This window comes from Hipposideros armiger, unplaced genomic scaffold (assembly GCF_001890085.2).
Source record: "Hipposideros armiger isolate ML-2016 unplaced genomic scaffold, ASM189008v1 scaffold_535, whole genome shotgun sequence".
In the NCBI taxonomy this organism is placed as follows: Eukaryota; Metazoa; Chordata; class Mammalia; order Chiroptera; family Hipposideridae; genus Hipposideros; species Hipposideros armiger.
In genome coordinates this window covers 254446-280707 of record NW_017731885.1, presented here as the reverse complement: position 1 = coordinate 280707, position 26262 = coordinate 254446, and the positions used below count along the sequence as shown (strand labels likewise).

The window sequence follows — 26262 nt, the reverse complement described above, 5'->3', positions numbered from 1 at the left end:
CCTTCATGAGCAAGAGAAAAGTATGAAGAAAGCAAAATAAAGTGTCCAGAATCTCATCTTCTCTTTGTCATAGCAGATCACTTTCTGCAGCTAAAGGCCAAGGTTTCTCTTAGCAGGCTGACTAAAGACAGGAGACATGCCCATTGCATCATATCAAGGTTTGGGAAGTGGAATAAGAACATTTATAACATCCCAAACACCAGTAAACATGTGGAAAACCTTAAGGTGGATAGGTGCTGTATGGAATAAATACAAGGAAATGCTGCTTTACCCAATTTCAGAACTCGCTGAAATCCCAAAACATCCAGCCTAACAATATAAATTGGTTTTGAAAAGAAAAAGAAACAAAAACTTAACAAAGAAAAATTAGGATTTTTGTGATTGTTCGACTTTTTGAGGTTGAAGATAAAAGGGCAAATTGAGCCACTGGCAGAGAAGGTGGACTGATCAGTGGACCAGAAGTCAGTCTCAAGAGAACCCCTTATGGGATTCCATCCCCTCCCTGAGCTGAGGAGAGAAGAAGAACCAGATCTTCCTCAAGACCCAAGAGGAAACTTTCTCTGCTGATCTGCGTGGTGCCTGTTGGAAAAAAATCATGCAAAACCGATACCCAACAGCATTTCTGGGGCACCTATTACACCCTCAACCCATCCTCTGTGGGGCTGTCACTAATGGAATAAAGATCAGATCACACTGATCTGATCATTTTGAAACAATCCTGGATGATAAACAAACAGGCCATTTCCATATGAGCTCTCCAAGTCTACCGGAGCTACCAGGACCACTTGTGCCCTCAACCTGCCTCACCTTTCAGGCAGGAGCTCCAGGGCCACTTCCCAGACTCAGGCAGTCCTGTTGAGACAACGTCTAAATGAACAAAGTCTTTAGGGTAAATAATTCCATTAGTGCTTCTACCAGTTAAAGGGGCGAGTTCCAATCTACTCATTAAATCCTACCACTCCTCTCCCGAATGGCACCAGCATCTCAGAGAAAAGAAATAAGACAAGTGGGCTCCTTTGATTGCCATTGCTACCACTGCATCAGGAAACTGGGTGAATGCCATTCACAAATTATAAATCTGTGAAAAGTCATTTATCCTTTGTCAGTCACTGGCACCCATGGATCATACTAGAGGATAAGCTCACATCCTTCAAGGGAAGGCAGACCCTGAACTGGTACCAGGTAGCTTCTCAAGACCTCATTTTTGTCACCTGGAAAATAAGAAATGTCTGATAACACCTTCTCTAATGTATTTTCCAGCTCTAAGATATCATCATCAGTTCAACATTTATAGATCGCCTACCACATACAAAGCACTGTAATAACCTTGAAAAAAGCTAAAATAAATAGAAAAAAAGATAAAGGCAAGAGACAAATTATCCTCCCCTTCCATTAGGCCATGGACCACCGGAGTGAACATATGTACACATGTATAAGTGTGACTTCCAGATCCGTACTGCGGCCTGTCCAAAGTGGTGTGGTAGCACCAAGGAGGAAGGGGATCACTTGAGCACTTCTGATTAAGGGGATCAAGGCAGATCTAGGGAGCCAGGTGCTTTGGATTGTGACCTTTACAGACACACCAGGTTAAATCAATTGGGGATAGTTAGAGATTTCAAGAACTGCAATGATAAAGGACATTGTGGTTAATTGATTACTATATATTAGCCATTTAGCAAAATAAATAGCAATTAATAATTATTTGTTAATCTATAGATGGCTAAAAGAGAGAGAAGAGGAAGGGGGGAGGAAAGATAAAGTCATTTACCGAAGTTGGGGAGCTGCAGTGTAAGGGTCAAGTTCAAGTTTGGGGACAAAATTGATGGCAAATTAAGATGGAAAATAGTTTCAATCCCTAGGGCAAAACATCACACCATGCAGATGCACATCTAATAAATACTTGTTGTTTGTGTCATTGCTATTAAAGCCTATGTATGCCTATTTTATTTCTAATATTTGTTTTTAAAATAAATATTCCAATTATAAAATAGACAAGCCCATTGTTCTTTCATAGATTAATTCTTTAGTCTGTATCACGTCTGTCTATTATTGCTACTTATTAAATACAGCAATGTTATGACAAATTTTACCTCTCTCTCTAAGTGTAATTATTGTATAGTGCATATCAAAGTCAAAAATTAAATGCATTCTCTTGGGAGGGAGGTCAATCAGCTTGTAAAGCCAGCGACTCACCATGTGGCCATGGGCAAGGTATCCTCATTTAGTCCAAGATATTGCTAAGGCTCCTCCCAGTTCTACCTTGATTATAAGTTGCACATGCATATTATCAAGATGAATTACTGAGCAATCACAATGTATCTCAATAAATCCCATGGGCCGCATACTCTTAGAAATTCTTAGTGAATAATTTCTGAGGCGATGAATATTGGTCACTCACAGAGAATTATCTACAAAGTACATCAGCTAAGAATGTGACAAAGCCTGCAAGTTTGTTCCCAGTCCTCCAAAAACTTTTCTTGCCTCTTACAGATGCATGTCTAATAACTTCAAAAAAAGGAAACAATAGCTTTCTTCAGAATTCTGAAAATCCTTCTTTCACAAAATAGGAAGATGGACTCTTGTGAAGCACAGAAAAACCTTGTGCACAATGACACTATTTTCTTTGGAGCAAAGGACTGTGGGACCTGTGGTGTTCCCTTCTGCGTCTGTGCTCAGCTGACTGTCTGGACCCAATTGCTGAGGCCTCATCCTCGCTCTCCGCTCCAGATTCATACTCCTCATCTACTGCATGAAATAGCGGTTTGGGCCTTAGAGCCGACCATCTGCCTCTGCCAACACGCTCTTCTTGGCTTGTACTTCTCGTATAACCAAAGTTGGATGGCTTCCCTCCTCTGTTGAAACTCTTCATTGGGATTATCTCTTGTGTCAGTTGTCTTTCTTGAAGCGACCTTTTTTGAGAGTGTGCATTGAACATGATGAATGTGAGTTCTGAATCACTGCTGTTGTTATCTAGGAAAACATGACAAGAAGAGGGAAGAACAAGACCTAAGATCAGAGAGAAGACTTCATATCCAAATATCAAGAGCTCAGAATAAAACAGAGTCCCTCTTGAGGCTCCAGCGCTAACACTCAGCTCCCCTATCAGCATGATGTTCTCTTTTCAAGTCTGCTGCCCCACTGGGAACGTGGACTACGGTTGACCTTTGAACAACACAGGGCTTAGGGATGCTGACTCCCTGCTCCTTTGAAAATCCATGTATAACTCATGACTCCCCCTAAACTTCACTACTCATAGCCTTCTGTTGACCAGAAACGTTACAGATAACATAAACAGTTGATTAACACGTATTTTGTATGTTAGATGTATTACATAGTACTGTAGTCTTATAATATAGTCAGCTAGAAAAAATAAAATGTCATTAAGAAAATCTTAAGGCAGAAAAATTTTACAGCACTGTACGTATTTATTGAAAAAAAATCCACGTATAAGTGGATCTGTGCAGTTCAAACCTGAGTTGTCCAGGGACAGCCACAGAAGCTATATGGGCACTGTTAAACATAAATAGAAATGCACAGAAACCTGTGTATCCAGCTCATCTTCTCTAGGTAAGGAGGGAAGTGTGTTTTCCAGCATCACAACAGTTGGCCATAAGGCACACAGATGTTTTGTGTTGTTGTCAAAGACCGACGCTAAACTGAACGTTACGTAGTCCTGTGATATGAAAATGGTCGGTTTATCTCGGTTGTTTTTTAATCAGTGGTTACCAGAATGCACTACATCTGAGTTCCATCCTTTTAACCTTGAACTAGCCAGTCTTGGAGAAACAGGGATGGGGGTGGGCACAGCAGAGAGCCATGTGTGGCCAAACAATGGTGACTAGATGCTCTCATTTCAAAAGAAATGAGATGAATAGATTGCAGCTGGCAAACAATGGCAATGATAAGATTGCAGTGTCTATTTATTGGGAATTTACTATTGGGTTGTCAGAAAAGTCATGACGCATTTTTGCAATGAAAAACTGAAAAAATACATCATGACTTTTCCGACAACCCAATATATGCCTGTCACTGTGCTAATCATTTTACATTTATTATGCCATTGAATCCTCATAATAACTCTTTGGGATGAGTGAAATTATGACGCTTATTTCATAGGGAAAGAGGCTGAGGTTTCAAGAGGTTAAGTGACTTTCAGTATCACACAGTAAGGATGGAAGTGGAGTTTGAGCAGAGCTTGTCCAGCTATGCATCCACTCCTCGTCAGCCTGCCATGGTCCCTTTTACATAAGTCATGTGCGGGGCTGGAGGGCTGCATCATGACAGGAGGAAAGCCACTGGGTATCTGTGCAATGTCTCCTCTTGAGTGACCTTCCTAACACCTAAGCTATGCCCAGAACATTGCATTGCCTTACTTCATTGTGCACACATCCTCGAAGGAATATTTTTTCACAAATCTCTTTAATTCTCATTTCCTCAAATTTTTAACCTTATATTTTTATTTTCCCTGTAAATATTCTCCTGAAAATTTAGGTATTTTAAGACCTTTAAATCTGAAAGCAGGGCTCTTTCTCCTATTCTTTTCTCCCTTCTAAAAAACAAAACAAAACAAAACAAAAACCCAAAACAAAATAAAATTTCCAAGCTAGAACTAATAAGCACACAGGTTTATACTTGACAAAATGTGTTTAGGATGTGGGACATCAGAAAATCTTAAAATACCCTATTCAATAATGTTTTTCCAAAATGGGACTACATTATCCTGAGAAGGTAGCCTGGAAGTTGAGGGGAGCAGGATGCTGGAATCAATGCTCTGAATAAAGAAAACAGTATATTTGTCCATTTTTTCATGACTTCCCTTTCATTGGCGCTCCACAATCTGGTCTGGAACCAGAGTTCCTCTTGATCTTTTGGTGCTTATAGCACTAAGAAAACAACGGCTTGGGTTTGTCTGCCCCCAAAGCAAATCCTTCCTCTCACTCCCCTCTTCCCCCTGTTGGTTTCCAACCACTCCTTCTCAACATGTGTTCCCATCATCACACAGATTCTAGTCGCCATTTCCTGACCACCTTCTGATTATTGAAAAATGGGTTCCAAGCCTAGAAAGAGGTTAGGCAGGTGTCTTACAAGGTACCACTCAACTTAAATCATTTAATCTGTCCAAAATGGGAGGAAGCAGTGGGCTGGAAAGTGGAAAGACGAAGGAAAAAGGAGGAAGGGTGGGAACTGCTTTGTCCCATTTGCACAGTCCTCTCCAGATCAGTACCCAGGCATCACAGATCTGGGGAGACATGAGTGGAGACCTCTGCAACAAAATCTGAATATCTGTTCTTCTATCTGACACCTGACTGAGAGTCTTAACTTCTGGACATGGGCACCTGGGGGGCAAAATGAAGGAGAAATGGAAAGTGCTTCTGCTCAGGGCAGAGCAGACCCTGACACTCAGGGATGACAGTGGGCTGCCTGATACAGACTTAGACCTCCAGTGCAAGTCTCCCCCTCCCCCCTCCTCATGGTTTTGTTTTGTTTTAGTTGTGGTAAAATACACATAACATAAAATTTAGCATTTTAATCATTTTTTTCCATTTTAACCATTTTTAAGCATACAGCTCTATGGCACTAAGTACATTCACATTGTTGTGCAACCATCACCACCCTCCATCTATAGATCTTTTTCATCTCCCCAATCCACGTGGGTTTTAAGCAGTCTCAGGGTAGAGGAGGGGTGACCAGGAAGGACCTCTCTACTTATAACACCGAGTGAATCTGAAGGGCAAAGGAGTCTTGGAAGAGTGTGTAGAACCTCCCAAACAAGCAGAGAGCTCTCAGACATCTAGAGTAAGAGATGGCCTAACACTGGGGGTCAAGGGGAAAGTGAGGAGAGAAAGTGCTCTCCAAGTCATAGCCTGGTTAGCCAGGGACTACCTGTTGCATGGACATCTCCCTCTGTGTTCGGTTCTAGACCCCCTCTGGCCATTCCTTGACCTTGTTCTTACGCAAAACAACACCAAGTTTGCAGGGAAGGTGGACACAAATTATTGTGTCTAGATACACATTGAGGACTATCTCAGTCTCACCTTATTATTAATATTTTAATTCTTTAAAATTTATTAAGGATAAGTCCTGCTTCATTATGTTTTCTTCTCAGGTTTCTAGTTTTACCACTCTATTTGCTCACCTAGCTGAGCACATTTGAGAGGAAAAAAATTCATTGGGATGAAGATTTCACTTCATGGCTAGATGAATTCATGTAGAACTGACCTTTCTGATGTGTTGTCTTCCTTTCCAAGAACATCTCTAGCTACCCATGTCAGGTCTTCTTCAATACTCCTCAATAGTAATAATAATAATCAGCGTATACTTATGGCACATTTACTTGGTCCCAAGTACTGTTCTAAGAGCTTTCTGTTCACTGATTGATTTCACGTCAGGGCAACACTTTTGCATATGGGAGGTACCAATATTCTCTCCTTTACAGAGAAGAAATGACAGGATAGAGAAGTAGAGTTTTGTGTTTTCCTCGTGTAAGTCTGATATGTATTTTCCTAGGATTTTATGATTTTTACTGGAAGTATGAGTGAGATGCCTTCTAGGGCATCTAATGAAAGGATAGGATCCCTTGACCTGTTAATCTGGTAAAAAATTTAAACACATTTCCAAATGTTAGACAACCCCACCTCTGGAATAAACCCTACTTTGTAAAGTGTAGTATTGCTTTATTGTTCTGCTGTATGTTGGTTATAATGCTTTATTTAAGATGTGTGCATTAGTGCTGAGATGAGGCTGCTCGGTGGCTATCTCCCGGCACCACAGCATGTGCTATTGATGTTCGTCTCAGGAGAGTGACCAAGAGAGTTTCATGTTCTCTATTTATTCCAGCAACATAAATAGCACCAGGTTATTTGTATCAGGAAGATTTAAAAGAATTAATCCATTATACATCCTATAATTGGTGCTTTTTGGTTTTGTTTGCCTTTGTTTGTGGAATAGCTCTTTTATAACATAATACTAGTTACAAGACTATGACTTGGGAATAGATGAATAGATCAATGAAGACAGAATTGAGAGTCCAAAACTCTCTCAGGATAAATGACTTTAGTACAACAAAGGTGGCATTTCATCTTAAAGGAGAAAAAATGGTGTTGGGACAGGAGCGTAACCACCAGAAAAACAATCTCTCACTTAATTTACACAAAGATAAATCTCAGATGGTTTGCAATTTACATGACAAAATTAAAATATTAAAATTCTAAGTGAAAAATATTGGGTAAATCATTTTCTAGTGTTTCTGTGGAAGATCAAGCAGATTTGATTAATCAGAATCTGAGTGGCAAGTAAGTCTAAAAACTAAAAGATAAACGTGATGCTTGAGGAGAAATTATTGGCAGCAAAAATGGATGATATCCTTGTTATATAGTGTTCCTCAAATTCATTTTAAAAAAGACAAACAACGAAGTAGAAAAAATGGGCAAAGCAAAAGGAGAAACTTCTCCAAAAGAAATAAGTTGCCTCTAAAACTATTTTAAAAAGTTCAGTGGCACTAAAAATAAAAAAAAGACTTGTATAAAAATTAAATATGGTATACAAACTTTATCCTATCATATCATAGATAACTCAAAAGTTTGACAATAATGGTAAAAGTGTTCAGAAATGTCCTTTTTCATACACTGTTGCTGTGAGGGTAAATTTAAATATATGTAATTTTTTACCTAAAAATTTCACTTCCAAGAAAATATATACTAAGGAAATAATTGGCTATTTGTGCAAAAATAAATTCAAGTGATCCAAGGCACTATATATATATATATATATATATATATATATATATATATATATATATATATATATATATATATAGTTGCTTATATTCATTAAAAATTAAATATTTCTTAAGGACTTAGCTAAATAAGCTATGGTGCTTTTATATAATTGATTATTACTAAGTCATTAAAAATGATCACTAGGTTCATATCTGTTGACATGAAAATATGTCCACAACACACTGTTGAGTGAACTAAACAATTTATAAGTTACAAAACAATGACTATACTATGATTTTTTTTAAATTTTTAGTTTTTGTATAATATGATGCTGGTGTGCTTTGTTTTTTGTCTGTTTGTTTTTTGTATCAATATAGGTAGGGTAGAGATCAGGATGGTTTAGAGAGAATTATAGAGAATTACAGAAGGAAGAATTATAGAAGAATTATAGATAGTGATTATATCTGGGTGTTGGGTTTCAAGTGTTTTTAACTTTTTTTATGCTTTTCTATACTAATTGATTTTCATTTTATATCAAGCATATTTTAAAATAAAAAAATAATAAAATTTCACTTTAAAGTATAATTATGTTCATTGTTCAAAGATTTAATTCTAAACTCCAATGCATTTAATTTATTTGTGTTCCCAATATGATTTTAAGTCTTAAAAGTCTAAAAAACTTAAAATAGAAAACATGGGCTATTACATATATTATGTTACCTTTTGATAATAGAAATCATTCTGTATACATGTTTTAAGAATAACATCTTGGCTTTTATTAGAAAAATAGGCAGTTTTATAATTCTAAGAATTCTACATAAAAATTAGTTATTAAATGGGAAATATTTCATCAGTAAATTTGATGAAATTATTTTAGCAAAATTTAACCAACTTTGGAGACTTCTGCTAATACTAAACTGTGGGTGAATCACACAACTTCATAAAAGAAAAAAAAAAGGTGCCCATTTTCTGTTTCTCTAAGACAAGGCTCAGCAAATTATGATTATATCCAGCCCACTGCCTGCTTTTGTATGGCCCACAAGCTAAGAAAGGTTGTTACATTTTTAAATGGCTTACAAAGGAAAAAAAGAATATTTCCTGATGGGCAAAAATAATATGAAATTCAAATTTCAGTGTCCATCAATACATTTCTGAATTAGATTCATAGAAGTGTTTTTTCTTTTTCTTGCCATATAAGTACCTACATAATATTCTTGATTTTGCATTTTGGTCCACAAGCCCCCAAAATATTTACCATTCAACCTTTTACAGAAAAGAAAAACAGCCAGGCCCACGGGTTACCTGTGCGTTCAGCAGCCCTCTGGTGTCTCACTGACTGAGGATTGCTATAGGGAAAGGAGAGGTAGCGGATGTTTTTGGTACCAGCCTGTGGAAAACAAGCAGAAATAAAAGCAGAGTTAGTTACTGCAATTTGGAGTTTCATGCGGCAAACAAAGTGCAGGGCATAGACAAACATATGCTGCGCCTCTTGTTTGGATGAATGACTTCCGGTTACTTTTGTGTAAAGAAAACAGAGTGCTTCAGCCTTCAATATTATTTCCTTTCCCTCTCATGATAAAATAGACCATTCTAAACCTCTCAAAGTTCTCCCACAGCCCCACTGAGACGAAGGCAGGGAGGAGGGTCCAGATCTAGCCTCCATCCAGAGGACCCAGGAAGAGCGGTTTGATATGGCCTCAAATAGAATAGTTCAGATGCACAGTGGGTGATATGAACATAAAGCCCAGGTATCTTAGCACAAACAAACTCCTCCCTATATCTTCGTGGGAGAGAAGGAAGCTTCCTAGAACCAGGTGTCCCTGTGCACAGAGGTCCTCTTAAAAGTTCAGTGTTGGGCCATCATGGCATCTGATCTAGACTCACAGCTCAGTGGCTGTGTTCCAGTCACTGACCCATCCTGGAGGGAAGTTTGCTGCCACCCACCCCATAGACAGACCCCCTCAGGTACCTAAGGCCAGGGGCTCAGAGCGAGACACCCACGTATGGTGTCCTGGCCCTCTTACTTTTGTATTTCTCTGACAACAAGGCAGTGGCTGTGTTTGCTTGTTTAAATACTGATGGTATCACCTGAGAAGGCCCTGGCCCAGCTCCCAGGTGAGTCCACCATCCCCACCTTACCGGCTTTCCCCACGGTAGGCTGTGGCCCTTCCTCACGCTGTCCCTTAAGGTGTTATAGCGGCGGGTCAGGATCTCCTTAGCCTGCTTCTCGCTTGTTTGGGGTTGGAGGTTGTATTTGTTGTAGGACAGCGTCTACAGAAAGACAGAATGTCAAATACATAAGAACATCTCCAGTATAACTCAGCCTTAGGAAGTCATGGAAATATCACAAATTAAGACTACTAGAGCAAAATCACACAGTGAAGGTCATCTGAGCATTTGCTTTAATTACAGAGGAGCAAGCTGTGCCCAGCCCCTCAACTGCCAAGAAGAAAGGTCTGTGAGTGAGGTAACCCCTGTAAGGACAGATTTGTGGTTGCAGCCTGCACCTGCTGGCTCACAGAGCAGTACTCTCCATCTGTACTATCCCTCTATTATTTTTGCAGTGGTCCCCCTCCCTGAAATACACACCGACTTTGGCTGCCCCCTACACACATTTTCTTTCCCAGGTTTTTTGTGCTAGGCCAGTAGTTACTGAGCATTGGAATTGAATAGATCAGGAAAATGTCAAAATGACTTTGGGAGTTTCTAGGAGGTTGCTATTTTTTTTAATTTTGCCAATTAAAGATACATTTTAAAAAATTAACGAATCACTATCACCAGCATCAGTTAAAAAAGGAAGAGGTCTCTCAACCAAAATAAGAGGAAGGACATCATCTTTGGTAAAGAACAGTCCTTCACATTGAATCAGTTTAGCTTTATGAAAAACCGTCCTCACTCAGGCCAGTGGAAACCTGTCTTAAACCACAGACAAACGTCAGTCCTTAAATGTTTGCAAAGTGCTTAGCTGAACTTCTCTCTCTTCTTCTCACCCAAGGTTCACCAGTGAATATCCTGTTTCCCCTTGATCAGTAGATCCCTTTGGATAATCGAGCAGGACTGCAGGTGCTATCGCTCTTGGTTGATGGAGCTTTAATAAGGATATTCAACAGCAAAAGAGCGAATGCTTTAGGTGCCAGGTGCCATGATAAATAAGGGACTTGAAAAAAAACGAATAAGTTAGCATTATGGTCTTCAAAAGGCTTGTAGTCTACTAAGGGAGTTAAACAGATAAGCATGTTATGAGCTCAGGTAAGTGATAAGATGCTGGGGTCTGCAGGGAGTTATGGAGGACAGGCAAAGGACACTTCACCCAGATGTGGGCGTTGCACTGAGCTGAGTCTTAGAAGCTAAGGGGAAGTGGGAACACAAGAGACAAGACATAGCTGTGAAACAACTTGGGAGGAGAGAGGATGGGACGCTGGAGCAGAGCTGGGAATTTGTTTGCCATCACAGAATGAAGTACTTTATTCAAAGTGTGGTAAGAAATGAGACTAGAGGTACAGGAAGGGGCTCGGGATAACCTGCCAAGATAGGAGACTACATCCTCCAGGCCAAGGGTCTCTTAGGTGGGGTTCACACAGATCATCCCCAGTCTGAGAAAATAAAATACTAATACAGTAAAACCTTGGATTGTGAGTGACGTGGTTTGCGAGTGTTCCACAAGACGAGCAAACATTTCTCATACGTTTTAACATGGTAAACGAGCAATGTCTTGCAATATGAATAGTTTGTTTCTGGAATGAATTATGATCACAAACCAAGGTATTACTGTACTTATATTTCCATTAAAAGTACAAAAGAGATTAAGCTTTATTAGTACTTAATATATGGATTTATAACAGAGTCTCACTTGATCTGTATACGAGATGGTCACGTTTCCTGTCAGAACAGAAGAGGGTGTTTGTAACAAGGAGGGTTTGATAACAGTGTCCTCATTGGTGTTTAGTTTATTGTTTGGGTTTTAGTGTATATGCATCCAGTTAAGTCGATCTGTGGCCTTTATTATCTATTAACTGAGTAATAGTTAACTAATCCTCACAAAATAGACAATTGTCTAAAAGTAGTTTCATAAAGGAGGCAAAGGTTGGGAGTCAAGGGAACACAAGGAATTAGCCAAGCCAACTTTCTCCTTCTGCTGATAGAGCTTTACCAGCCACTCTTGAAAAATTACTCAGTCTGACAAGAACTTGACCCAAAAAATTGAATTGTGAAACTAGGTTGAAATATGGATTTTTATCCAGCATTGCCAATGATAGACCTCAACCTAGATGCATTTATACATTGAGATATTAAAGAGTGACATGTGACAGTCATGAAAAATATTTTAAAATTGAGCATCTAGAATATGGAGACAAACTTTTAAAATTTTTCATCAACATGAAATTCATGCAAAATAAACTCAGTGTGCGTGTGTTTACACACATACATATATGTGTGTGTGTGTGTATACATATATATGTGTGTATATACATATATTGCTAATAGGAATTTTCTACACCTTGACTTGAACAAAGGCTGTACTTTAAGGAACATTTGGACACTTTTTCTTCTCTTTCACCTCATATCACATCACCCATGTCCTTGTCTAGTTTGCCTGTCTGTAAGAAGCATACTAGGTCCTGTGCATATAATATATATTCAAATTTCTTCCCTCTCCTTCCTCCCTTTCTGCCTTTAATATTTTTTCAGTTACAGTATACATACAATGTTATATTAGTTTCAGGTGTGCATCCCTTTCTGCCTTTTGATGGAGGAGTTGCTAACTGTTTAAAAGCCTGTATTTCCCACTAAAACTTGAGCTCTATGGGAGACATTCTAGGTGTGCATTCAGTCTTCGCTGAAGGGAACTTGAGTTGAATAAATTGTTTTCCTCCTTTGAAAATACATAGAAATTCTGAGTATGACCTGATCACGCCATCCCAGGGACTGCCCTATCAGTCTCTGACTTAGCCTTAGGGTCTGGGCTGGGGCCATTTTTTTTTTCCCTTGTAAGTTTAGAAAGAATGTTTCCCAATCTCCATCCCCACTGAGTTCCAGAGAGCTTCTGCTGAGGTTGTCCCACTGAGAATTTCTAGAGGTTAGTTTCTTCAACTTCCTTGCCAGTGAAGATCTTATACTGGATTTTGCTGAGGGTTGTGTCTTCAAACAGGAGTGTCTGGAGGACCCCCACCCTCCCCCATATTCCCACAGTAAAATAGACTCAGCAAGATCAGTTCAGTTTCAGATCAACTATGTATTAGGATCTCCCAGAGTTAAACCCAGAACTCATTCCAGCCTTGCCCTAAAATAACTCCAGACTCTCAAGATGGCCTCTTCCAAGCTGCAGACTGTGAGGAATGACCCAACTACCATGTGAGGCCTAGCAACCTATAATCCAAGCTACAGGACTACAGATGTCTCCTTTTGTGACAATCCTCAAAATGGTAGATTGCCCACTAGAAACAAAGCAGACAGACTGCTGTCCTGGGTTGTGTGTTTAGAATAGTTTTTCTTCAAGAAGGCAAAAGAACCATGGCGGATGAGAGGAGTCACATGACCCATGTAAAAGATAAGGTGAGAAAGGGAAGACAGGAGGGGGAAGGACAGGTAAGTTTCACTCTAAGTAACAAAAGTGGAAACAAAACCATCTCAGAGGCTTGGAAACCCCTCTGACCATTATTTATGTTCTCATTTGACTTACATGACCCATCTGCTTATTTGAGGGGAACAAGGCAGGGGGCTACTGCATAGCTTAGAAGGGAAAAACCTAGAGGACAGACTGACTAGGCATACTGATCAATGAAGAGGAGGGTGGTTACCTGAGAATCTGCATAAAAGGAAAGGACAAGACATATCATTTGACTAAATCAAAGTTTCAGAAGGACTCATCCACTGCCCCCAGAAATGTTCCTGCCATGCACTTTGGAACTGCTATGCAAGTGCTAGTATAGACTTCATACCTTTTTCCAGAATTGAGAAATACTATGCCTAATACATCTCCTTCTATTTAGGCTGTCAGCATTTTAGTTTCAGTGTTCTAATCTAAACCATTTCAATTTTCTGAGCACTGTTACAGTCAATCAGGTTAAAACAAGTATCATTGGCATCCAAGTGTCATCTTTTTTTCTGGGCAGTTAACCTCATTTTAGACTAGGTTGGAGTTCCCTATCTCCATTTCTGGACCTTTCCCTAAATTCAATCTTTATCAACCTGGGGAGATGCTGTGGCCCACACCAAGCTAATCCACATTCTTCAAACCAGGAAGTTCTCAGCTATTTATCTAAGGCCCAATGTGATAGTCTCACTGAAACAGTTTCACTTGGAATTGTTTGGAAGCTGTTGAATTCACTCTCGTCATGCTATGATTGATGCCGACCTATATTCTTTCAGCAAGTACAGAGCCTTTCGATGACACAGGCCCCTTAATCACTGACCTTTCCAAAGCAGGAAGCCAGAAAACATTCACTTTCATTGGATCATGTAAGTCCGGAGTCATGGAAAGAGCCCTGGGCAGGCACTTGGAAGACCTAGTTTCTTAGATTTGTTTTGTGACCTTAAACAAGTCAGATAAACAATGTCCCTAACCTCAGCATCTTCTACTTGAAAACAAGGAGCTTCAACTAGATGGTTATTTTCTGGTCCCCTCAAGACTGTGATCTATGACATAGTCACAAAACCCAAAGCTCTCAAATAAATTCACTTATAATCATACCTAAGAATTGAGATGTTCAATTGAATCCTCAAACTTAAAACAAACAAACAATTTTTCTAATTAGAGGACACAAGTTTACGTATCATTTAATTAGATCAAAGTTTAGGAATGACTCACCCACCCGCCGCCCCCAGAAGTGTTCTTATGATGCACTTTGGACCTGTTCCCAGATGCTAGAATAAACTCAATATCTTTTACCAAAATCAAGAAATAGTATGCCTATATGTCTCCTTTTATTTAGGCTTTCAGCATTGTAGTTTCAATATTCTAATCTAAAACATCTCAACTTTCTGAGCTCTGTTACAGTCAATCAGGTTGAGAAAGTGACTATCACCAGAGTCCGGGTGCCATCTTTTTTCTGTGATACAGTGGATGAGCTCCACCACTTGTCCATCTCTGGAAAGAGAGGGAGACCTGCTGGTTCTAGAAAACCTCAGGTTGCAGGGCTAGGGGCAGCCTGACCCCTAGGGCCAGGAACTGGATTTGCATTCCTTTTTATACCACAGGTATCAATTTTGCAGCAGAAACATAACAATTAACTTTCTGTTCTGCAAACTAAGCAGGGAGAAATTGTTTAGTAAGGAGGCTTCTTTAGAGAGGATAATGTGACCAAGAACTGATTCCTGAAGGACTGGTTTCAAGCACAGGCAACAGGGACAGGTCAGATGGTTTATACGCACCCTTTGTCGAACTTGGTACATGTTGAGTGTCAGAATGTCCCTCATGGACTCCACATCTTCAGGGGAAAGCCTTTTGATTCCTTGTATCCTCTGGGCCCTGGAAACATCATTGAAGGGAGGTAAGCATTATTCTTCCATCCTGGCAAGAGTGCCACGAAAGTATCATGTACTTGTGGGAGTTCTAAGTTTCAGAACCCCTGTTTTTACACAATCTTTCCTACTGTTTTAGTAAGTTCATGTGAAATGTCAGTATGTTGCGTCTTGACTTGCATTTTGAAAATACAATTTCTTTGCCTTTAGCTTTTATGTGAGAAACATTATAACTCATTTTTTAAAAGGGGTTTAAGGAGGTCACAAACCACTTATTTTTTCCTCTGTATCTGTTACAAATGGACATGTTTGCAAAATACAATAAACACCAAATTAGAAAATAATTTATTTAAATACCATAAAATGCAAACCACATGTTTTACTGTTAGATTCAACAGAAATAGAATTAGTCAAGGTTGACTCCTGGTTATATCTGTACTTATCTTATCGAGAACAGGTGACAAACAACTCATGGACAATACCATCCACACACCACATTTTGAGTAGCATTGAGCTATGAGAGCATTAAATTTTATGAGTACAGTTATGAGTAGATTTATCTTGAAATTGTCCTTTAGGGATTCTATCTTAGTTTAAAGAATAATTGTAAGAAAACCTAGTATCGTATTTTACAAGGAGGATTAGACTATTTTCATCACTGAAAAGTCAGCCCAGTTCTGAGACACTGGGAACTCTGTGCGATTCCAGAAACAGTTGACTGCTCACTGCCTCCACACTGACTTCCTTGACCTTGAGCCCCACCCCCACCCAACCCAAAAAAGGGTTCAAAAACCAAGTCATGCCCAGGTTAGCAGTCAATGCACAATTGTCCTCTGAGGATTTCAAAGTCATAACATTGCTATGTGCACAATTCACATGTGACAAATATATTTGATTTCAATCATTTCAATTTACTAGAGGTAATTTCTAAAAACTTTTATTGCGTGAGTAGTATATGTTCACTGTAGAACATAAGAACTAAAGAGAGAACTAAAGAAAATTAAACTTATCTTTTACTACTTCACCTCCCTTAACATCTTGGTATAAACCCTTACAGAGTTTTGCTTTTTTTCTTCCCTAGCTGCAGCTCTTCTGAGTGAATAATGGCACTGCTGTGAAAAGTCTTCGGGTACCGTATTTCCCCATGTATAAGAAGCACCTTAAGGGCCGGCCGAGTGGCGCGATGGTTAAGAACTCGCTTGGGATGCCAGAGGGCCCCGGTTCGGATCCCACATATGAGGGCCAGTGACACTGCCCTCCACAGCTAAGATGCTGAACAACAGCTCGACCTGGAGCTGGGCTGCCCTGAGTCGCCGGCGACGGCGTGGGCTGCAGTCCCTGCGGCAGTGGATTGCCATGGGCTACCATGTGTGGCCAGCAGCCAGCGTGAGCGGCCAGCAGCCAGCGTGAGCGGCCAGCAGCCGCAGTGAGCGGCCGTCCAGAAGCCGGCGACTGATCTGCCTCGCCAGAGAAGAGCGCAATGATGGTGCCAACTTGGGCCAGTGAAGCAACATCCTCCACAACTAGATTGAAGAACAAAAAAAACGACAGCAACTTGTCTGTTCCCCTTCCCCCAATTCCCCAGCACTGTTCCCATCCCCCCAATTCCCCAATAAAAATCTAAAAAAAAAAAAAAGAAGCACCTTAATATTGGGGCCCAAAATTTGAAAAAAAAAGTATTACATAAAGATATTAAACTCAAGTTTTATTCATCATAAAATTCATACAACTCCTCATCACTGTCAAAACTCCCAACCATTAGCTTGTCCTCATCGGTGTCTAATGATGAATCACTGTCTTCATATATTGCCTCTCATGGCCTTCTTCTGCTGTGGCGTTTTCAGTAGGGTTTCTTCTTCCCATAGCCAGTCTCGGATTGTTTTCTCAGTTGGAGGAGGGCCAAACTTATGTTCAGCAGCACGATTTCCATTCACTTTTGCACACTGGATCACTTTTAACTTGAATTCAGCATTGTACAAAAATGTTTTCTGAGCCATTTCTGGGCAGAATGTGGCAAAACGTAACCTACTGTAATATACCAGTAACAAGTGCGAAACAATGAGCGCAAAGACAACAAGCGCAAAAAAGCGGGAAATGCAAGTAAAAAAACCTACAACCACTGTATAAGACGCACCCAGTTTTTAGACCCCAAATTTTTCAAAAAAGGGTGCGTCTTATACATGGGGAAATACGGTAATTGATCACAGAGATGAGTAGGTATTAGTTTCGATACAAGACACTTTTAAAGTATTTTTTTCCCAAACATTAGTAGCAATATAGCTATAAGGAACAAAGATGTTTTGTAAGTAGTGTACAATTGGTAAAAAATTTTTAAAGACTTGGATACTAGAGATCGCAGTATGCCAAGATTTATTTAGCAATGCTATCTGTAAACTGACTAACGCCCTTTTTACACTTTTGTTGAAACCAGAGTTTCCATATCTCAGATCCGCAAATGCCAACACTATTGATATTCAGCCACCACCCTTGCTGATTTAAACATTATTAGAAGGGCATGTCAACCTGTTTAAATGTCCTTCAAATAAAAATAAAGTCCTTCAAATAAAATTTATTCTTATTCAGATACACCCACACATTCCCACAATCTGAACACATTCCTTTACTATGGTGAAAGTAATCTATTGCTAAGCAAAAACAACAACCAATCAAACAGTTCCATTTCCTGGGTGCAAAATAAACCAACCAAATATGAAAAAACACTGGTAGAGGAGATGGTAAAGTTAAACTTGAGACAGCAGTAGATCTAACTTGGCGGTCTCCCTGGTTTATAATTGACCATGATGGGAAGGACCAGCCTTAATTAAGATTCCTTCAGGCTGCTGGCTAGATATGTAACACAGGTATCATCTCTGATCCACACTGAGAAGCTGCAGTTATAAACTTACACAGACGAATTATTAACTTGGGCCAGGTATACCTGGAGCTTTCCACATGTCACTTCATTAGCAAAACCATCCCTCAAATAATCATATCATGAGTACAGGAAAGATACAATCCTTAGAAGAACTGACTGTTCATAATCTCTAGGTCAAAAGAGTAAAATTAGAAACTGAAAGACTCTCGCCATTGGAACAGTCATTCATGACCCATAAAAGAGATCTCTGTCACCTTACATAAAAGTCCTGTGGTCATTTCATGGCTATTAAAATCCAACTGGGAAAATCTGAATCTAAATGTATTTGAATCAAAGGTTCACATTACTCATAACTTTTTTAAAAATCAGATGTTACAACAATGTAAAAAGAGGCTTCAATTCTAAACAAATAGCAATGTAGACAGGAACTTTTGTAGATGTTATGTTCATACCATAATATGAATTCCCCCAAACTCAAATACTATACCCTGATTCATTTAGAAGAATCCATCCTCTTTTAATAGTTTTATACATGAAATCCATGGGAAATGTATGCTAAGATGACTGAGACATGCCCACTGAGTAAACACTGGTGCCCAGCAGCTCTTCTGTGAGTGTGGATGCCTTGTGTCTTTTTAGAAAGGTCCCCAAGATGACCAACATTTAGAATGAGTGAGGGGGCAGATGAGAAGGCCTGGTTCTCCACAACACAATGTCCCATTATGGAGTGAAAATGGCACCCGAATCTTCGTTCCAGGGTCTTTGCCATAAGAATGCGCTAATGTAAACTTATATCTGGCAATACATGATCAACTTAAAAATCCTTAAACTATAATAAATTACATTATGCTTTTTTATAAGTGGCATGTAAAATTATTTGGAAGTTCTTAAATGTGATATTTTGAAGTTGTAGAGTTAAAGTTTGCTACACCTATGAATTTATAAACATTTCCATATCTCTTTAATATGATCAAAATATTTTTAAAGCTTCCACACTTTTAATAAGTTTGAGCCTCTATCTTCTGTTGTTCCTAAGAACTTACTTCTAACTGGTGAAATGAGGTATCTCTTACTTAGAGGAATAATTCAAGTACGTAGCCTACCTATTCTGTAGGGTTGTTTTAAGAATCAACTACGATAATGTACGCCAAAGTAATGAGGTTCCATAGAGCCAACACCATCTGCTCTATACTATAGGCGACTTTTGGTAGGCATGTTCTCTTGAAGGTCACAGAATTTGGAAATCTAAACTTCTGTAGAACAATTGCTTAAACTTCTGAAGAAAAAAAAATGTATGCGCATTTTGCTGTTATCATTTCATACAGAATAATAAAAAGCGAGCTGAGTACACACCTCTTTTTCCTATTATTGTATGAAGGTTTATTTACTAAGAAATTAATGGCTTTGATCTTAGGAGAGGAATTCCGTTTTGCTTGATGTCCTACAGATTTCTGATGAGGTCAAATAAATGCAATTTAAATATGAAACCTGTGTTAAATATTAGTTTAAAAATGCTCCTCTCCCACACAAGTTAACTGGGTTAGGCTATAGATAGGGGGAAAAAATGTCTCTAACCTATAAAGTTCTCTTACTAATCTTGAATCTGTGTCTGAAAAACTGTCTGAAAAAATAATTGACTCAACAGATGGACCCCCTCCAACTGAAGCTGGCTTACAAATTGCCTTGAGGTCAGAAACTGGGGCAACTGTTTATGACCCAGGCCACATAATACAGAGATTCAAATTATGTTTTAACACAGAATAACTGATTCTCATTTGAGATAACACCCCTACATTCCTAGACCAAGTGCTCACATAACTAGAAAGCAAACCAATTGAGGAAGTTCCTAATGGTCTAAGCTGCCTGAACCTGTCTGGCCCTTCTGCAGTTAACTCCATTCATCCTTCAGTGAGCAGGTCAGACGCCTGGGAACAAGACGAGTTTCACCTCCTGTACTCTCATAGCTTAGGAGTATATGTTTGTGACCTTTTTTATTAATATGGCCGTTTGTATTAATGTCATGACCTTGCTAGGGTATGAGCCCCATGAGAGCATGGACTGTGTCTGCTTTCACACAATAAGTGTCCCAGGAACATAGTTGGGCCTAAGGTGAGGTGAGTGAGGCACTCATGTCTGGTGAGAGGATGCCAAAAAAGTCCAGTAATCAAGTTACATAGGACTTGAATGCAGTATTTTAGACAACAAAGGTCAATGCAAAAAAATCCACGATGAATAAAATATCAAGAATATTTTAAATAAAGACAGGATCAATATTACTGATTTTTCCTTTTACATAAGGCCCTAATATGGTGTGGCATGGAGCTGCCAACAAATATTTGTTAGTATATTCTCAATTTAGTGTCAGAAGTTTCTTAAAGCCATGTAATGGGCAGCACCAAAACCAACCAACCAATCAACCAACCAACCAAACAGCCAACCAAGCAGCCACAGAAACAGCCTCACTGAAACATAAGGCAGAAAGTTTTCTGTTTATACTGAGAGAGCCTCAGCGACATGCTACTTTACATTGTTTCCAGGCTATGTAAGAAAGGCTATGGTGTTTCTGATTAATTAGCAAGTAAGGGATGAGAAATAACACTCAGGCACCAGTGACAATTTTATTGCTATCTATTCTTAGCTCTTTTCCCAACTTGCTTTTCAAACATGAGGATATAATTGAAGCTCATGATCAAGTGTCTTTACTGGCTAAAGATGACAGGATGAAGGGGCTTGTGTTGCTCGTCCTAAATATAGGTGCTCATTAATTTTTCCAGTGGCGGGGAGGTAACTAATTCTTGTGATAGTGAAGGGGCTCTTGCTAAATGTCAGAGAGTTAAAGCAGCTTTAAAAATGTCTAGACAGCTCTAGGGACAATTGGTTTCCAGATGCTCCAATAGAAATATTGTTTCAAAACAAACCGTCTTGTAATGATGGACATATATATGGGTCTTACCCCTCCCTATACCGTTTCTACACCAACTCCCTAGGGCCCCTGTTCTGCAGGAAGCCAGTTCCCTCCCTGCTCCTATTCCATGATGCTCTTACACAGACTCAAGGCAAATTTCACAATCTCACACAGATTTTTGCTTTAGACACAATTACAAACACAGCTTTCTCTTTACATAGCTCACCGACCACCACACATCTTGCTACCACCACTCACCCCCAAATCTAAGTTAGCATCCCAGAATGCTGACCGGGTCTCTGCTCATGCAAAACAGAAAGAGAAATGACTCATGGGAGGAATACAACAGTAAGATAAGCAGAATCAAACAAACAGGGGTAAAAGCATAGAGATTTCTAATCAGGGAGAGGAAGAGAAAGCCTTGCTGTAATTCTATAAATTCAGATTCCCCTCCTCCCCAAAGAAAGATGTCATGCAACTACAGTAGGCAACTCTTGCTCAAAAATAATTTTCAGAAGTTAGGTGACACAGATTGAGCATGGCCAAGCTATAAAATGCCAAGACTAGCTCATCTTTTTTTTTTCCCATTATTTCTTCCTCATATTTGTGCCTCTTCACTCTCAGTATTATGTTTAAGTAGAACAATGAGTTCTTGTCCCTTGGAGCTCTGACATTGAAAGTCTTGCTCAAAGAGCAGATGTGACTTACTGATGGGGTATGGAAAAGGCTGTAGAACTTAGGATCCCAGTCTCTACCATCTCGATGGCTTGTTTCATTTCCAGCTTCTTGTACAAAGAAACAATGCTTGACTTTGGCAGGTTCCTTCGGATTAGGATTTTCCGTAAATATCTGTGATCAAACTTCTTAAACCTAAAAATGAAAACCAACATTGTGAAAATGTTAAATGTTGTATGTGTTATGTATATATTTTTCTTAAAACAAATGACTACTTAACTCTAGCCTGAAAAGCACCAGAACAGTGCCTGGAATGTAGAGCTTTTGAACACATTTATTTATTTATTTTTAAATCACAGAATTTATACTTTTTTTTTAATAAAGAAAGAATGGCTTACTGGCCTGAATATATTGAAAATCAACTAAACAAAAGGAAGGGACAAGCTGCAATCAGGGCAAAAAGTGTGCATAAGTAGGGAGAGGGGGAGGCCCAGCTCAGCTCAGCTCCAATTGTTAAGAGAGGAAATGAGGGGGTTGAAGCTTTTGAACAAGTGTTCCATTCTAAATAGCTCCAAACAGTGGCAGCTGCACTTACAGTAACACTGGCCTATCCAGCCAGAACCCAGTAAGTGTAAATGGCCCCATGGTTACAGTAGTTTTGTTCATTATGCCGCAGATCATTTTAAATCCTGCCAATTAGGAGGAGGGGATAAGAACCCACATATATGTTGACAGTATGAATGACGCAGAAGCTGAATAGGCTAGACGCTGATGGCGGCTGATTATTGTCATGAACCTCTCGCCAACCATTAGTCTGAGTGAGCTGCACGTCTGTATTGGTGCCTTCCCAGTTGGCCATTTGTTTGGAGTAGGAATTTTCAATACTCCCAATCATTTTACATTCAGAGAGTAATTTGTCTACCTGCTCTACTTTCTGGAGGGAACGTAACTGCCTAGGTTGCTGGCTTATTATCTGGTGATTGGTTTCCTGGTCTGTGAGGCGAATGGATTCTATGAGTCAGGTCTCCTCCAGGTTTAGCAGGCTGTGAATCCTTGAGTTTTGTGACCTATGTGTGGCACCTACCAAGGCCACTCTTGCTCCAACTAAGTCACCCCCTCAGACTTCTAATTTCCTGATTTTCTTCATGAGAGTTTATTGTTCCTATTTATTCCTCTACCCAGTGTCATTGGCTCTCCAACCATTAGGACTTCTCTGACACTTCACACTGAGCTCACCTTGACCTTGTGCTATTCAAGGCCGGTGCTTGCCCTTGCCCTAGCCCTACTTGTCACATGACCTCTCTTGAGGTGCTACTGGGGCATTGTCTGTGCCCTCCACATCCTGATTGACACCTGTTTCCCTTCCAGCCTCCCTGTAGACTTCCGGGTCTCCTCACCCTTCCTCTTCTTTACATAGGAATGGAGGCTTCTCAGAGTCCTGTCCTCAGCCAGCTTCCTTCTTCACACTCTTGTAGTGACTGCACCCATGCCCATGGCTTTGGTTACCAAACACTCACTGACAACTCACAACCATTATCTCCAGCCATGGTCTTCCTCTTAAACTTGAGACTAAATACCAAAACGGGGCTGAATACATATCTGAGACATCTTAAACAGAATCTGTTATTTAACTCTGAATGGTCTTCTATAGTGTATAAATTTAGCCATGGCCTTGTTACCCCCTTAGACTCCCTACCTGGAAATCCCAGAGTCATTCTATTTTCCACCTGCTTCTTGTATGGCATGGCTCCCAGGCCCTTTATCTTCCTGGCCCCCTTCCTCTATATTTTTTCTAGCTTTATGCTCAGCTTCCAATGTAGCCTTTTGTGGTTCCCCATGCCACAAAGATCCTTCCTAGATAGTGAAACCCTCAGTCTCCTTACTTGTCTCTCACTTGGTAGTGGCTCCATTGCCCACACACATCTTCAATTCCAGCCTTCAAGTGATCCATCAACTGCCAAACCAAACACAAGAAAATGATTTCTGGTGAAGCGTTAACTCTAAAATACACACAAGGAAAACTGATACACTTTGGAAAACAAAGGAGGCTTTAATATCCTGAAGCATATCCTCTTTTCTATCACTCTGTTCATGTAACTGAAGCTTATAATGCCTTGCATAGTAATTCAAATTAGACTCATGATTCAAAGACTGTAGATAAGTTCCTTAGTATCGCATGTAACTTGCAGTGAAAACAGGGTACCTGCCATTTCCTTTAAGTAATATGTTTCTAGAATGATCTAGGGAATTTCTCATTATGAAATCATATGGATATAAAGCCTAATAATTAACTTTTACTTTGCATCTCATTGCAAAAGAAAAAGAAAAAAGAAAGAAAGAAAATGCCAGTATCCAATTTATACAGTTTCTAGAAATGTAATTCTATTATAATAATAACACATAACAACAAAATTTATCTATATGCCTCATTTTCTTTCTGTTGATTTTGTCTCAGTATTTACATTCCACCATCCAAGCCAATTACATAGTATTTGCTTTATTCAAATTGTTTATAAGAATTTAGGGAAAAAGCACAGTGTTTTTAAAATTTATGAATTGGACTTTAAATAATTTAAATTTGTAGTCATTAAAGTTCATTCTGGCTTCTATTTTTTTCTTCTGATAAATAAGTTAAAATACTAAATTAATTCTGAACACTTAATTGATGCACTTTCTACCAATAAGTAAAACATTTTTGAGAAAAATAAGTAGGAAGTGAAATACACAAGTTCTGTTGTCTTAAGAATAATATCTAATTTCTCTCTCTGATGATCAGAGGGCATAAAGGTAGAGAGAAAAATCTTCAATCAGGTTAAAGCATTATTTATGTTAAAACACTCCCTCCCTCTCTCCATCTGTTGAATATTTTCAAATGGCCTTGAAACATTTTAATTCCAGTTTCCTGGAATTTAATTACTTTATTTCCTTAAGTGGCTTTGGCCATGAAATTCAGGGCTGATTTTGAAAGATTTCAGCAGTTTCTCCAGCATTAGAGTCATGAACTCTCAGGGATGAAAGAAACCTAAAATTATCTGGGCTGATCATCCCCTCAAGGCTTCAACTGCCGCACAACTCTGCTAAATATTCCCAATCACTGTTTGTACACATCTGTTTCACCTACGGGTGTGCCATGCAATAAACAACTGTCAAATTTTTTTCATCAACTGAGTCTCTCTCCCTACATCTTCCATACCTGAAGTCTCATTTCTATTCCCTGGAGCCATACAGAATGACATCCCTTCACTATTGTGTTGAACTTAAAACAAACAGGTCAAAACCATGCTCAATTTCACCCTCATCTTTGTCAGAGTTGGATATTTTCACTGAAAACTCCCAAGAGGCTTTGTCTGCAGAAGTAGTTGAAGTCTTACTCCTTCCTAATTAAAAGTTTACAAAGAGCAGAGGAGCCCATGTTCCATTAGAACAATGATTCTAGAACCAAACAGGATAACCCTAAACACTAGTCACTGTCATAGTTTTCTGAGGTGTCAACTTGGCCAGGCTCATCCCTAGTTATCATTAACACCAGTCTAGAAGTTGCTGAAAAGGCATTTTGTAGATATGATTGAAGTCCATAATCAGTTACTTTAAGTAAGGGAGACTATTCGGAATAATTTAGGTGGGCCTGATTCAATCAGTTGAAAGGCCTGAAGGGTAGAGCTGAGGCTTCCACTTGCACACAGCATCAGCAGCTCATGCCTGAGAGCCGGGCTACCCTTCTCAATGGCCCATCCTACAGATTTTGGACTTTCCTAGACAGCCCCCCACAGTAGGTAAGCTAATTCCTTGCAACAAAGCTCTTAATATAAATCCCTTACTGGTTCTGTTGCCCTTCCCAGAAATACTGCCAGCTTGGACTAAAAGGGAGAGAGAGAAGACCAAATGAAAGGAGGCTATTGGACCCCCAAAATTCTACAGGTAAGAAACAGGCTGATCAAAATAATGAGCTACAAACATGCTGCCTTTCATGAAAAAAGAAGTATGACTCAGATGGTACAGTTGAGAGAAGAAGATGGTGGAGCTAAGAATCACAGAAGGTAGTTCCCAGGCCTTGAAACTAAATAGTTCTCCCAGGTGGACTGGGAAATTTGTTTGGGGCAGATGACTCTTTCCCTTCCACCACCCCCTCCTTTGGAAAGTGAATATCTACAGCTACTATCTTCTGACGGTCCTACCAGTGTATTTTGGGCACAAGTAACTTGTTTCTTGAGTTTCAGAACTGGAGAGGAGCTGTGCCTCAGGATGCATTGATCCCAGGGCCTCATCCATTCCTGATTTAGATGACTGAAATGACAAGATTTGGGACTTTTGAACTGATAAGATTTAGATGAGATTTTGGGTCTTTGAACTGATACTATAATGAATTGAAACTTTTGGGGATATTGATGTATTTCGCACGTGGAACACACATGAATCTGTGAGGGGCACAAAGCAGATAGTGGTAGGAAGAATAATGGTCCCCAAAGATGCCCAAGTCCTAATCCTAACAACCTGTGAACATGTTAGTTTAAATGCAAAGAAGAATTAAGATAGCAGAAGGACTTTGCTCAAGATAGAGAGAATATCCTGAATTATCCACATGGGCCCAATATTATCATAAAGGTCTTTAATATGGGAGAGGAAGGCAG

General features: G+C 39.4%; 1 protein-coding gene across 1 annotated transcript in view; it reads right to left on the bottom strand.

Moving 5' to 3' along the window:
• Nucleotides 1-467: 467 nt before the first annotated feature.
• SLC9A4 (solute carrier family 9 member A4) overlaps nt 468-26262 on the bottom strand; it is a 62347-nt gene continuing 36552 nt past the window's right edge. The window contains exons 7-12 of the mRNA XM_019668731.1: nt 23518-23588; nt 21668-21829; nt 15090-15186; nt 9858-9989; nt 9021-9105; nt 468-2970 (exon numbers count right to left, since the gene is read on the bottom strand). Of these exons, the coding sequence (XP_019524276.1) occupies nt 2615-2970; nt 9021-9105; nt 9858-9989; nt 15090-15186; nt 21668-21829; nt 23518-23588 (903 nt within the window). The 3' untranslated portion in view covers nt 468-2614. The remainder of the gene's footprint in view (nt 2971-9020; nt 9106-9857; nt 9990-15089; nt 15187-21667; nt 21830-23517; nt 23589-26262) is intronic.